The following is a 15,216-nucleotide window of genomic DNA, read 5'->3' as shown; positions in this document are numbered from 1 at the left end:
AAGTTTAGAGCCTCATTGCTAAGGTGGTTATTCATGACATTGGTAAACTGTACTATTGAAGAGAACACTAACTTGTGAAGCTATTCTCCTGCTTTACAAGACTTTGATAAGACCACATCTGAGCTATTATGCATATGGTCGCTTGGTTTCTGCAGATGAGGGTCAAGGTGATATTTTGGCCTGTTGAATTTTGCATGTGAGAACAGACTGAGAGAATATGATGTTCAAAGCTGCTGCAAAATCTCGCCTGCATATATCTGTATAAGTATAGATACAAGTCAGATTTTGCAGCCTATGACAGGCAAAATAGAATTCAAGAAAGTGGTTAGGAAGCAGCTAAAGTCCAAGCTCATGCTTGTGGTATGTGGAATGAGCTACCATTAAGCATTGTTATTATTAACATCTTGTGGGAGTGGGTCTTCAGTAAATGTATTCAAAGAGGTATGGTTGTTATTTAGACATTGTGCAACTAGAAGGGGGTCAATCCTTGGACTCCCTACAGGAGCCTGCTTAATAATAATTGAAGTTGCTAATTGGAGGCCTTCTTTGGTTTGAAAAGCTCCATACTAATCTCTGTAACAAGGTTCATCCATCATCATCACCACAAACCATTGGCACACTGTCTGTTGGTGTCTGATTCTTTCTTTGTCTAGTGCACAGTATCACAGTTTCTGTAACCCTATTCCACACCATTCCTTTATGTCATCTATCCATTCTCTGTATGGTCTACTCTTCTGTTTACACTATCCATAATACCAAACATGAATGTCTGTATCTTCTGATATCCTCACTCATTCTGCAGATATGTCCAAATAATTGCAACTTCCATTGTATAATTTTCTGCATTTAATTCTCCTTTGGTTGTATCTTCCAATAGAGCTCTTCATTTGTGATTTTCTGTACCCATCCTATTCTTAAAATCTTCCTATATCAAGTTCTTTCAAATGCCAAAATTCTTTTCCTTGATTACTTATTTATTACACATGTTTCAGATCTATAAAAAATTCAATAAGTCACTATCTAACAACTTAACTTTAGATAGTGACTTTTAGATAAGTCACTATCTAAAAGAATAGCTGTTTTAGATAGTGACTTATTGAATAGTAACATTTTTTTTAAAAATATATTGGTGATTTCATACACTCACTATGAATATTTTCAGTAACTTTCTCACTCAAGTCTTCTGATATAATAAGACAAAAATGATAAATAAATGTCTCCTTATACCTTGTTCATCCAGGCAAATCCTAACCGGCATGTTTTAACTGTTGATTATGTAGGCATAGGCATTAGATAACAATCATATTTTTTTCTTTATGGTCAGAGCATCGACCCTTCTCCTTTATCCAGGCTTGGGACTGATGAGATCCCTAAGGATCCCATGGTGGAATAAGAAGGGTTCCTTGATTATTTAGACCTTATGTACCACAAATTTCAACCTTTTGTAGGCAGGATTATAAATTTTTTTAAAAAAATAAAAAATGGGGGGATAGTCATTAAAAAATTGTCATTGTCATCTAAACTAGAATGTTGCAGTAATGATCTCTTCTTAAATTGAATTGTATTCCTGTCACATGAAGTCTGAAGAACAGCTGTTTTAGATAGTGATTTATTGAATGGTTAAAAATTTTTTTTAAATATATTGGTGATTTCATACACTCACTATGAAGATTTTCAGTAACTTTCTCACTCAAATGTTCTGATATGATAAGACAAAAATGATAAATAAATGTCTTCTTATGAGTGTTCAGAATCATCATAACATCTTAGATCAGTCTTCAGTTGTTCATAATTGGAAATTAGCTGGTAATATCAACTCACCACAATTGACTGTAATTTTTGCGTTTTAAGTATGCAGATAATGTGCTATGAAAGCAATTTAGATATCAAGAAAAAGAAATATAAATCAGTTTTGAGAGTAAATAATTTTGACATTATTTACTTACCTTTATCTATTTTTCTCCTTCAGAATTAGCAGACAGTTTCCCTGTACATGAGGAGGAAGAAGAATTAGAAGAAGGATCCACATCTGGGGTATCCACAATTAATTCTGTCAAATCTCATTGTAACCATCAGTCTTCTAGAAATATTCAGTTGGATCATCTCCAGCAAGAAATAGATTCACTCAGAGAACAAAATGCAAGGTATCCTTAATTTTTATGATTGATTAGGTAACTTTTTCTGATTAATAATATTAATCTGTGGTATTAACAGGCCCTTAAGGCTCATTGACCTGTGAAGTACCTTGACTTTCGTAACCACATGTTAAAATAAGGGGTTTAGTCTTAAGCCTAAATATATATGATGGATGTCCAGAAAGTAAATTCTGTTTTTAAATATTTTCACTGCAGCTCCGCGATCGCAATGGTGCACATGTGTGCTGAGTTTGTTGATTTGTTAGCAAGCCATTGGTGCCATTTTCAGACATTCTCGCAGTGTGTATGTTTCTTGGTGTGTGTTTTTAATGTCTAAGGAAATCGAATCGTCCGCTGCATGTAAAATCAAATCACCCACCGCATGTAAAATTAAGTCAGTTATCCTTTTCTTGAATGCGAGGAATGTTAAAGCAGCTGAAGTTCATCGACAAATTATTGAGGTTTATGGAGAACACACAATGAGTGATTCAATGGTACAAAGATGGGCAAGACTTTTTAATGAAAGGAGGACAGGTGTGTACGATGATGAACGCAACCCCTGAATCCAAACAACAGTCCATGGAGTGGAGGCACACCTCATCACCAGTCAAGACGAAATTGAAGACAACGGTTTCCACTCGGAAAATCATGTGTACTGTGTTTCGGGACAGACAACAAGGAATTTTGCTGGTAGAGTTCTTGGATCAAGGCTCCACAATCGACGTGAGTATGTACTGCCAAACCCTTAAGGAACTGTGTCGTGCGATCCAGAATAAACAACGTGGCACGCTTACCAGGGGTGTTGTTTTGATTCATGATAACGCTTACCCACACACGGCCAGCATAACACAACAACTTCTCGCCACCTTCGGCTGGGAACAATTCCATCATCCCCCATGTAGTCCTGACCTCACGTAAGCAACTTTCACCTGTTCAAACATCTGAAATCTTTCCTTGGTGGCCGGCTGTTTCAAGACAATGACGAGGTCAAAGAAGCGGTCAATACATGATTTACATCACAGGCGGCAACCTTCAACGATGAAGATATACAACTCTTGGTACCCCATTATGATAAGTGCCTGAACAATGGCGGAAATTATGTAGAAAAGTAGTGAAAGATGTCTACTTTAATTTCCAGTAAAGTTTTTTTTTTGTAAGTATATTTTTGTTTCTCTGAAAGCCCATTGGAACTTACTTTCTGGATGTCCCTTGTATTTTTATATGTAAACTGTATGTACTCTGCTGGCAGCTTGCCTAATTACAGAATTAGAGACCTGTGTTTCCAGGAGGAAAGTGATACCACTTCTGTATGAGATGAAGTTTTTAGAATCCTACACAGGATTCAAACCCAGGTCTTTCCATCCAAAGGACATTGTTGAAATCAACAGATACAGATGCTCTTAACTTTTTCTGGTAACAACGCTTAATTTAATAACATCAATACATTAACTGCATTTCTTTCTGGAACCCTAGAAGCAAGGTTCCATAATTGTCCATTTAGTATTATTAATAAATCTGTTGAAATGAAGCAAATTTATAAAAATATGCAGTGCTGATGTCAGAACATGGACAAAATTCTCAATCATATGCCGTTAATCAGGTGATACTTCAGTTCCTTTCTGATAAAAGTGTCAACTGTGAAAAAAGATAATCTATGCCAAATTGCATAGATTCTAAGAATCTATGCAAGTTTCACTAAATTAATCATAATCATTAATTTCCTAATATGTACCCTCAAGGAATGTTCAGGTTACTATGACGGTACTACTGTCTGACCACAGGTCCGAGACCCTCAGCTGGCAGTGTGCCAAGAAGAGTCAGTTCATGTTGAAGGGGAGGAAGGAATAAGGCAATGTACGAATTCATTACCAACATGCGAAATCACATGCTTTATATGTAAAAGTTTTCAACTGTTGTACAAGCAAAATAGTTACCACTTTAAAAACTAGAATTTTCATAAAAGAAAAGCTAATTTTCTGAAGTATAATAATAAATACTCATCCCACAAAACACATTGATTACCCTATTATCGAAATGGATTCTCCTTCTTCTGTCATGTGCAGAAATGTTGAAGGGTCTTGTATCTGTGGTTGCACAGTACATGATTAAATATACATTATTATTAATCTTCTATCAACAATTTTCCTCCAAATTAGTCTATTACTTGTCAGCGGTCCAATATTCTCACGTCTAACATTTCTTTCTTCTAAGGCATTTCTGGCTGAATCAATCCACTTAGACCTTGGTCTTCCTGTGGGTCTTTTTCCTGACATCTTGTCATCAAACACCTGTTTTGCTAACCTTTCCTCTCCCATTCCGTTTAAGTAATCATATCACCTTACATTAGTCCTGCTGACACGTTCTTGAACGCTAATGTTAATGTTGTTACTGATGTTAATTTCCTTCATTAAGATTTGAATAGACTTTTTACTTGGACAAAAGAGTGGGGTTATAGTTTTAATATTGATAAGTTCAAAGTGTTGCATTTTGGAGTGCAGAAATATAAGGCTGTGTAATTTATCGATGATGCCGTACTTTAGGAAGTGGATGAGATTAGAGATTTGGTAGTGATGGTTGACAGTAAACTGAAGTTTAGAGGCTGCACATCGTAGTGCTGCTATGATAAGAAGTACTCTAACATGTAAGGATAAGGAAGTGGTTGTGCCACACTTGTACTATTGTGCTCAGATCTGGTCACCTGGTTTTCAATGTGATGCAGAGGCATTAGAGAGAGTCCAGACTAAGACAATGGCAGGACTTTGGAATGCTGGCTATGGAGAGGTTGAAGAAATGTGGATCGCAGAGTTTGGTGGATAGGAGAAAGAGTGGTGATATGATAGAGACATTTAAGTTAGTGAGAGGATTTTATCAGATTAATCCAGAGGGGATTATAAAAAGAGTAGAAGGTGAAAACAGAAGAACCAGAGGTCATTCCTGGAAGTTATGTAAAAGTGTGGTGAAGAAGGGTGTGAGGAGTAGATTTTTTACATGGAGAATTGTCAGTGAATGGAACGCATTACCAGAATGTGTTGTTAATGCAAGGAGTGTTAAGGATTTTAAGATTCTTTATGATAAATATGTTGTCAGTTGAATGAACCTCCCACAATGAGTCTGTTGACTCCATGGAGGGTGTAATAATAATAATAATAATAATGTCAAGTTCCTTTCTAATATCTTCATTTTTAATATGATTCTGCCATTGATGCCATCTGTTCAGGTCTCTAATTTTGCTAAGAACTCTCAGATCTAGAATTTAAAATTGGTTTGCACACTGTCTCGCATACTGAGTTTAGTGTTTTGGCTAATTTTTCTCTTATTCCATATGAATACTCATCTGGTTCCCCACCATACTAGCTTTGCTTATTCTGTTCTCTATTTCTAAATTTAATTTGACACCTTCACTGAAAACTGTGCCTAAATAGGTGAAACATTTTACTTCTTCAACATGATCTCCATTCAGAATGCAGCGGAAGTTTTCTGTGTTCATCCCTATTTTTTCATAGTATTGGCCTATTTATTGCTCACTTTCATACCAAATTTTTTACAACTGTTATTCAATTTAGAGAATCCTGTAGACTTGCACTGGATGTGTTTAGGAGTACGACATCATCTGCATAAAACAAGGAGCTAAAATTGATATTTCTAATTCTAATAGTAGGTTTAATGCCATTTTCTTTCATAATATGACCCATATAGATGATGAATAAGAGCAGAGATAATGCGTATCCTTGTCTAACACCTAATTTTATATCAAACCATCTTCCTGTATTTCCTGTATTTTTAACTGCTGACTTACAAATTAAATATAGACTATGTATTGCCCACAAATCTGAAAAACACACCCAAACTCGACATCACCAGAGTTAAAGATCGGTACTATCAACATAAGAAGCCTGAATGGCAAAGAAATGGAGCCAGCTGAGAATTAGATAAGTACCAGATCGACATAATAGGAGTGACTGAAACAAAAAAGACAAAAACTGGTGAGATCTTTCTGAGTAATAAGTACAAAATGTTATATTCAGGCAATGACAATCAAGGAAAACGAGGAGTAGCCATAGTATTCAACAAAAAATACGAGGCTAATCTTCTTGAATGGCAGGCAGTCTCAAGTAGAGTGATGTGGGCAAATATGAGAATGGGGAACTGGACAATGAGACTTATTTGTGCCTATGATCCCACAGAAGGTTTTACTAAGGTAGAATGGAGGAATTTTTGATGCTTTAGAAAAAGGAACTGACACAATGAAAAAGGAAAATTTGGCCTTGTTGGGGATCTGAATAGCAGAGTAGGAAATGATTGTCAGACATACAAAAATATTTTGGGGAAATTTGGAGAAAAAGAAAAGAGCAAAGCTGATAATAATGGCAAATACCTGTTGGATTTCTGCTCAGGACATGGACTGGTTATTACTAACTCCATGTTCCAACATAAAAATGTGCACAAATTCCTTGCCTCTTCTCTCCATGTGAATTTGTGCACATTTTTATGTTGGAACATGGAGTTAGTAATAACCAGTCCATGTCCTGAGCAGAAATCCAACAGGTATTTGCCATCTCATTGACTATGTTATTGTTGATAGTGATGTTTTCTCCCTGGTGCAGGACATCAGAGTGTACAGAGGATTTGAAATTGGAAGCGATCACTATTTAGTCTTGAACAGGATAAAATTGAATTTCATATTGAAAAGAATAACATGTAAGAAAGTTTTAAAGCGAATAAAAGTTGATCAGCTCTCAGATGTGAACTGTAGACTAAAATACACAAAGATTATTGAAGAAAAAATGAAAGAGTTTGAGAACAGGAACCAAACCTTGGAGATTCAGTGGCAAACCTTGAAGAAAACCCTGATTGATTCACCCAGAGAGGCATGTGGTGAGGTTGTCTGCAAGGATAGAAAAATCAGAACTCCATGGTGGACACAGGAAGTTAAAGAGAGAATGAAGGAAAAGAAGAAAGCATATCAAAAGTTCCTGGCAAATAAGTCAGATTTTGCTCTTAAAGAATACAGAGACAAATGTAAAAAAGTTAAACACTGTAAAACTAGCTAAACAAAAGTCATGGGAGGACTTTGGCAAGAACATAGAAAATAAATATCAAGAAGGTGGTAAAATATTCTGGAGGTTGTTGAAGAAGCTTAGAAATGGAAGAAAGAGTGCTGTAAAAGGAGTCAGAGATGATAAAGTTGACATGAAAACAGGAGAAAAAGATATCCTTGAAGTATGGAGTAACTTCGAAAAATTGCTAAATGAAACAAGCAGTGGTTGCGCAGTGGTAAAAAACACACATCAGGCATACAGGCAGGAATACATATCCATGCTAGAAGTAGAAAAAGCCATCAAAGGCTTGAAATGTGGAAAGGCAGCAGGAGTAGATGATGTTCGACCAGAAATGCTGAAGTATGGTGGTATAAAAGTCTTACAGTGGCTGCACTGCATAGTTCAGAAAGCTTGGACAGAGGGATGAATTCCCGATTATTGGAGTAGAGCTCTAATAGTGCCCATATATAAAAAGGGAAATAAAACTGAATGTGAGAATTACAGAGGTATTTCCGTACTGAGTGTTCCTCGCAAGATCTAAGCAAGTATACTTCAGAAATGGTTGAGAAGAATTGTGGAAGAAAAGCTTGGTGAAGAACAAGCTGGATTCAGGTCAAATAGAGGCTGTCAGGATCAGATCTTCACTTTACGACAAATAGTCGAGAAAGCATGGGAATATAACAAAGATCTGTATTTAAGTTTTGTTGAGCTGAAAAAGGCATATGACAAGGTGCCAAGAGAGAAGCTATTCAATACGCTACAGTTATATCGTCTCAATGGGGCATTATATCAAGCAATACTTAGTCTATATTTGAGTTGTAAGTTGGCAGTTAGAATTGAAGGATGTACAGGAAGATAGTTTAATGTTAAATCTGGTGTGAGACAAGGATGTATATTATCCCCTCTGTTATTCATTATCTATATGTCTCACGTTATGAAGAAAAGTGGTATTAAACATGATATTAGAATTCGAGATGTTAATGTCAGCTCTTTGCTTTATGCGGACGATGTTATACTTCTGAATAAATCCGCTACAAGTTTGCAAGATTCCCTGACAAAAATGAATAACTGTTGTAATAGATATAGTATGAGGTCAGCATTAAAAAGACAAAGACAATGAAAATAATAAGAATCATTGAAAATGTCAACTGTGTTGTGAACGGGGAACCTGTATAACAAGTAAAACATTTCAGCTACTTAGGCATGATATTTGCTGAAGATGGTAAATTATATATGGAAATAGACAACAGAATCAACAAAGCTGGTATGGAAGGAAGTCAATTGAATAAATCTATATGGAATTAAAGAGAAATTAGTTGGAACACTAAATTAGCTATATACAAGACAGTTTTCAAACCAGTTTTAACTTATGGATCTGAGAGCTGGGTCAGAAGTAAAACACTTGACCGAAGATTAGAGGCATGAACAGATGGCATCAATGGCAATATCATATTAAAAATGAAGATATTAGGAAAGAACTTGACATTGTCAGCATCCAGGAATGCGTTAGCAGAGCTAATCTCAGGTGGTATGGTCACTTAAACAGAATGGGCAAGGAAAGATTAGCAAAACAAGTGTTCTCTGCCAGGTTGGCAGGAAAACAAATATATCTTTATTTTACCGTATCACTCCACGGTGGATTGATACGGTACAATGTGCCTTAGACGATAGAAATGTAAGATCTGATAATGATAATATTGGTGTCTTGATGAGTAATAGACTGATTTGGAGGAAAAATTGTAGATAGGAAGTTAGTAATGATGTAAATTTTTCATGTAGTACTATCATATCCTGTACACCCCTTGAGGGTACATGTCAGAAATTTGATGATGATGATGATATGTATTGCCCTCTATAATACTCCATTTACTGCATATAAATGCATTGTTTTGAAAAGCTTTTCTCTGAGCACCTTGTTATATACCTTTTCCAGATTTCTCAACTATTTGCGTAAAGTGAAAATCTGATCTTGACAACCTAAATCCGGCCTAAATCCAGCTTCTTTTTCTCCCAAAATAAATTTTCCCAACCTCTTTTTAAGTATGCTTGCATAAATCTTACCTGGAATACTTAATAGAGAAATTCCTCTGTAATTCTCACATTCAGTTGTATTCCCTTAGATAGCAATTCTGAGAGCACTACACCAATCTTCTGGAATTTGACCTTCTGCCCAGGTTCTCTGAATTATCCAGTGTAGCCACTGCGAAACTTTTATATCTGTATATTTAAGCATTTCTGGTCAAATATCGTATACTCCAGCTACCTTTATACATTTCAAGTTTTTGATGGTTTTTTCTACCTCAAATATTGATATGTTCTTCTCTTTGCATTCCTCTTGAATATTTTCTAGTATTTTTAAAATTAAGCTTTCCAAATATCAGCCACCATGGCTCATTCAGTAACAGTGATATTGTTTCTTACTAAGGATTCAAAGTCAAATCCCATCTGTAATCAAACAAGCCAGCCAAAAGAACATGAGCAGTAACAGACATAATATACTGGCCTCATATCCTTAGTTATTTTGGTCATAATTCAAAGCAATCCAGACCTTCCAAAGTCAGTTTACCGTATGCACTCTTCTGTTTGAAAGTAAATAACCAGCTCACCTACAGTTACTTTATTTTTAAGGATAAAGCTAGAGTTATCTCTTCTCAGGGATATTGTATACACTGGATATAATAAAGTTCTTCCTTGGAAATTACACAGCAGTCTTCTGCTCAAATGCTGCTAAGCAATGAATCTATATTGGAAAGATTAATAACATATATCAATAACAGTACTGAAGAGCAAGAAACTTGAAAAAGCTCCATGTTTGGTCTCTAGAGGGTATCTGGATTTGGTAAAAAAAAAAAAAAAAAAAATATATATATATATATAAGGTAAGTTAATAAATAATGAAAAAAAAAAAAAAATCCGTAGCTGACCAATGTACTAATGTACTATAGGTTTACAATGACCTTTCTTGTATCGGATCCACATAAAAAAAAAAAAAAAAAAAAAAAAAAAAAAAAAACTAAACAACATTCATCCTAGGGTACATTCATCTGGATGCACTGTTCAAAATAAGTGAACTTGCCTAACTTAAACATATGGGACAATATCCTTGCATGTGGTGTCACACTACCACCAGTCATCAGAGAAAAAAAAAAAAGTAATCATAACAACACTAAAAAATAAAGTGAAAAATATTCATGGCCATGAATATTTTTCACTTTATAATAAAGCATGAAGTTGTAAAATAGATGGACCTAACTTACATATAGATAGTGGCAACCCTTTCCTGTATTAAAAATGTCATAGATAAAATTTCTAGTTATTTATTGTATGGGATTCCTCCCCCATCCCTTAGGATGGGTTGAGCCCTCCAAATGAGGGATTTAATGTGTATTTTATGACTGTAGATCTGTGTGTGTTCACAAGGTCGGTTTGCCTATTCTGGGGGATGAAAAACCCGAGTTTCCAAATTAGAAAAAATTCAAAAGAGACCAGATCTACAACAGAACAGCATAAAAGTGACTTTTGCTCCACTCAGCAGTTTTATTTTTTTTTTTTAGATTATCGCCTCTTCTAAGCACAAGAGTAGTCTTAGATTTTGTGATGACACTGACTTGTGGAAGTAAGAATATTCTGGTTCATTTGTATAAGGCTCTGATTAGGTCACATATGGACTACTATACACAGATTTTGTCACCTGAATTTCAAAAGGGTGAAGAGATGTTGGAGAGAGTCCAGAGGCAATTAACTAAAATAGTTTCTGATCTCTGGAATGTTGAATATGAAGAAAGATTGAGAAGATGCAAATTGCAGAGTCTAGTGGGTAGGAGGAAGAGGAGTGATATGATAGAGATGTACAAGTTGGTAAGGGTTGTTATAGGATTAATGTTGAAGAGGTTTTTCATAAAATAGTGGGAGATTTGGGGAAAACAAGAAGCCATCCCTGGAAGCTGTATGTAGTAAGCAAGGGAATAAGAAAGTTGTGAATGATTGGAATGTATTGCCTGAGAGCATGGTTGTCTGCAGAAAATTTGAATATGTTTAAGGCACAGAATGATGTGCTATGTGTATGACTAAAGGGACCTCCTAAATGAGTCTGCATCTCCATGGATCTTAAGATGATAATAATAATAAAATGTATAGTTGCACATATGGAAGCTAATTAAATAGGCCATACTGGGAGAGGATGAAGGATGTTGGAAACAAAAACAAAGATCATCAAAGTTTTATTTCATACAACAGCTTCAAACAGAGATTTAGAAATTGGCTGAATTACTTCACACTCTAGTAATCTGCAACTGTGAAAATATGGATTATGATAAATGTTATAGGACAAAAACTAATCATTATTGCATATGATAAGATGTGAGAATGTCAGTGCCATTGAATTTGAGCTGAAAATTGTGTTGCACAGAAATAATAGACTCATTCACAGAACTGTAATTAGAAACCTATAACTCATGGGCTACTCTTTCATGCTTCTTCATGTGGATTTTACTCTTGTGAATTTTGATTTATTTTTTATGAATGCTATTTTGTATGTTATTGTTAATGTAGTTTATGATAGTGATAAAATTGATGGAAGCTAATGAAATATCCTTTGTATAATGAAAAAATAAGCACATGAAAATAAAATCCAATTAAAAAACCAAAAGAGGTCATTTATTCTCTTACTTTATATTCAGAAATAAACACAAGAAGTTTGGCTGAAGTAAACATAATATAAAACATGTCAGTTAATTTATGAAACATTTATCGAATGCGAGCGGTTTCAACATCATCTGTATTAAGTTCATATATTGAACTTCAGAAATGTTTTAATTGCAAGTATATTAAAATCAAATGATTATAATCATTATTTACAAATAACCTCTTGCAGTCAGACTTATTGGAGTATATAAACTTAATGATTATGTAGAATTTAAATACTTTAAAATAAATGCCAATGAGAAAGGCTTATGGTGTTATGCCTTCATTTTAATCTTTAGCATGCTTTTCTTAATATGCATATGCATATAAATATTTCTCTTTGGTAGGCTAATGGAAGAACTGGTATCAGTTCAGAAAAATTATCAAGAATTACTGAAGCAAATGCTGGCAGATAAAAGATTTCATATACATATTTTCCAGTCAGGGTTGGTATAGAACAATTTTGTTTTTTTAATTAGATTCTTGTACATGTAACAAATTTTAGTTAGTAAATATATTATTTTACATTAAAAAAAATTCCACACCATTATTTAATTTCATAAAATGAAATTAAAGCATTTTGATTACTCCATGGTATCATTTTAAAACAGAAAATTGCTGTTGCCTTCCATTTATGTGGTGAATGCTTTCCTGGAAAATACATTGCACTGAAATCATATAATTGAAATCATTATACTGTCCTGATTGGCGAGTGGTTAACATATCTGCTCTCCAGCCAACAGGCTGTAGATTCAAAAAATTCCAACGTGGGCATGGATGCCTGTGATTGTCTTTAGAACAGTAGATGAACTTTATAACCTTATCAGAGGGCTGAAGTGACTTGAAAGTTCTATGTTTGGTCTCTACTGCAGGGTTTCTGGATTATGTAAAAAAATTAATTAAAAAAACCTTAGCTCACTCAAGATGCAGAGTGAGCTAACGTATAATAAACCCAAGGTAAAAAAACCTTGGGTTTATTATACGTTAAAGACACCAAGAAATTATATTCTTGGTTTTAATCCTTTTCCCAAGGAAGCAAAACAGTGTTGTGCACATGAAATATATTCGCGTCTTAGCTACTGGTATATGGAGGCTAATAACTTCATATCACTTGCTTTAGTATGTATCCCATAATGCAAAGCACACCCTCCTCTGGGACGTGTATAATGTTATGCATAATGGGAAGGGCCACTACCCAGACTGGTTTCAACCTGGATTCAGGAGAGATACCAAGGTTGAAGTAATGCAGAAGTCATATCTCATATACAAGTAGCCAAAAGATGCTCGACCTTATTAATAAAAATCTCTGGATGAGAGAAAGATGTAGAAAGTTTTTTTACCTTGGGTTTATTATATATTAAAGATACCAAGAGAGCCTCTGTAGCTCAATCAGTATAGACGAAGCCCTTTGGTTGGAAAGACCTAGGTTTAATTCCTGTCAGTGATGTGAGAAACCTTTATCTGGTTTCTTTCGACTAAAGGTGAGTTAGCTGGTCTCATATGGAGGTAGAGGGTTTGTTCACCTGGAAACTCAGGTTTTTTTTATTCCCCAGAATGGGCAAACCAGCCTGTGAACGCATGCATCTACAGACATAGGACACACTGGTAGGCATAGGGCTAACCAGCTTATTTTCAAGATATGGTCACGGTTAAATTAATAGAAATCCACAATACTGCAAGGTAAAAGAGGAGGGAAGGAATAATAAGAAGAAGATACCAAGAAATTATATACTTGGTTTTAATCATCCTTGGGAAAAGGATGATTAAAACCAAGTATATAATTTCACCCAAGATACTAATGCATTCTAAGTTTACAAACCTTTCATTGGTGGTAGTAATATATATATATATATATATATATATATTATCATTATTATATGGTTTTTGTGAAACTAAGGATTCCAGTCTAAGTAATTGTCTACATCTCCAATAAGCAGGAACCATCAGGTTTAAAAAAAAAAAAAAATCACTAAGTGATCATTAATGGAGGTCTAAGATGGTTTAAAAAAGAGATTATTCAGATTATTTAGAGCAAGATTTCTGGATTATATGACTCTTAGTGGACACTACTAAATGTAAATATGTAACTTGACAAAATCTTTGGATAAGATCAACATTAAAAAAAAAAATCTTTCAAGTCTACCACAAATTCTCTAGCACACACTCTCCTAAAAGTGGGTAAAAGGCTTTGTGAAGGATTGCTTAAGGCTTAGTAATTTACTAACTTTTTTATAATACAGTGACAGTTGAGTTGGATGGAAATAATGGTTACATGATGATATTGCTTTATTTTTCAAGGGCTTTTGACAAGATACTACATGGAACTCTGTTATGTATATGAAAGAGCACAATCAAGGCTTTGAAGGTGACTAGTGGTGTACTGCAAAGCTCTCAGAGTGAGGTAGAGAGCTTGCCAAACGATAAAAAATATGCTGCCAGTATGTGCAAAAAATAATGGATGCTAGTTTAAATGGAAAAGTGTAATTTTATGCGTTTGGAATGAAAAAGATTACATGCTGTGTTTCATAGATAGAGTTATACTCGAGAAGTTGATAAAACTAGAGATTACCGGTCTCATATGAGAGAACTCTACACCTCTGTATGAGACCGGCTAACTAACTATTTGATTGAAAACACCTGGTAAAGGTTCCTCACTTCACAGATGGGATTCGAACCCAACCAAAGGGTTCATCTATACTAACAGAGCTATGGAGACTCATTGACTTCTAATATATCCTGGGAAAAAAAAAACAGACTTTCCACCCTATGCATATATTTGGTTCCAGTGGAAGCACATGTGCTTACTTGTCTCAAATGTGTTAGTATCTAAGTATTTTGGCACTCTATATTTAATTATCTGAAGAAACTCTAAACCTTATCAGAAAGAGAAGAGAAATGAAAACATATCTAGACAAGAGAAGTAGAATAGAATTCTCAGAACATTGTAAAATAATAAGGAAATGGATGACACAAGAAATTGGAAATTTCAGAACATGGAAATTCAGACTTACAATAGAAAACAATATGAATCTAAAAGGAGTGAGAAGAAAGTTGTCCATAGGTCAAAATAAATTAATAGCCCTTCCTGCAGAGGTTGCAGCTGATCTGACAGATACAAACAAATTGTTTAATATAAATATTCTTACACATATCCAGTGTATAGCTTGGAGGTCATGACTAGCTGCGCATGCATATATTACGAGTGATATTCCACACTGTTTATGCAGTGTTTTAGTTTAACACGTGTTATGTAAAGGTGTGTGATATTTGATAGTAAATTGTATCTGAGAGATACCACAAACTCTGATGTCAGTATAGTATTGTTTTTTTTTTTTATTTACCGTTGAAAATGGCTGGAA

At 34.7% G+C, this 15,216-nt stretch overlaps 1 protein-coding gene across 6 annotated transcripts in view; it reads left to right on the top strand.

Annotated features, from left to right (window-relative positions):
- Positions 1–15,216, top strand: part of Ask1 (apoptotic signal-regulating kinase 1) — a 937,451-nt gene that overhangs the window by 835,781 nt on the left and 86,454 nt on the right. For all 6 annotated transcript variants that reach the window (XM_090395264.1, XM_090395267.1, XM_090395262.1 and 3 more), the window contains 2 exons: positions 1,970–2,144; positions 12,205–12,303. In XM_090395264.1, coding sequence (XP_090251390.1) covers positions 1,970–2,144; positions 12,205–12,303 — 274 coding nt within the window. The remainder of the gene's footprint in view (positions 1–1,969; positions 2,145–12,204; positions 12,304–15,216) is intronic.

This window comes from Typopeltis vanoorti, chromosome 7 (genome assembly GCF_054136105.1).
Source record: "Typopeltis vanoorti isolate ZY-2024b chromosome 7, IOZ_Tvanoo_1.0, whole genome shotgun sequence".
NCBI classification, from domain to species: Eukaryota; Metazoa; Arthropoda; class Arachnida; order Uropygi; family Thelyphonidae; genus Typopeltis; species Typopeltis vanoorti.
The sequence above is the reverse complement of the archived record's forward strand: the minus strand, read 5'-3'. Positions and strand labels throughout refer to the sequence as shown.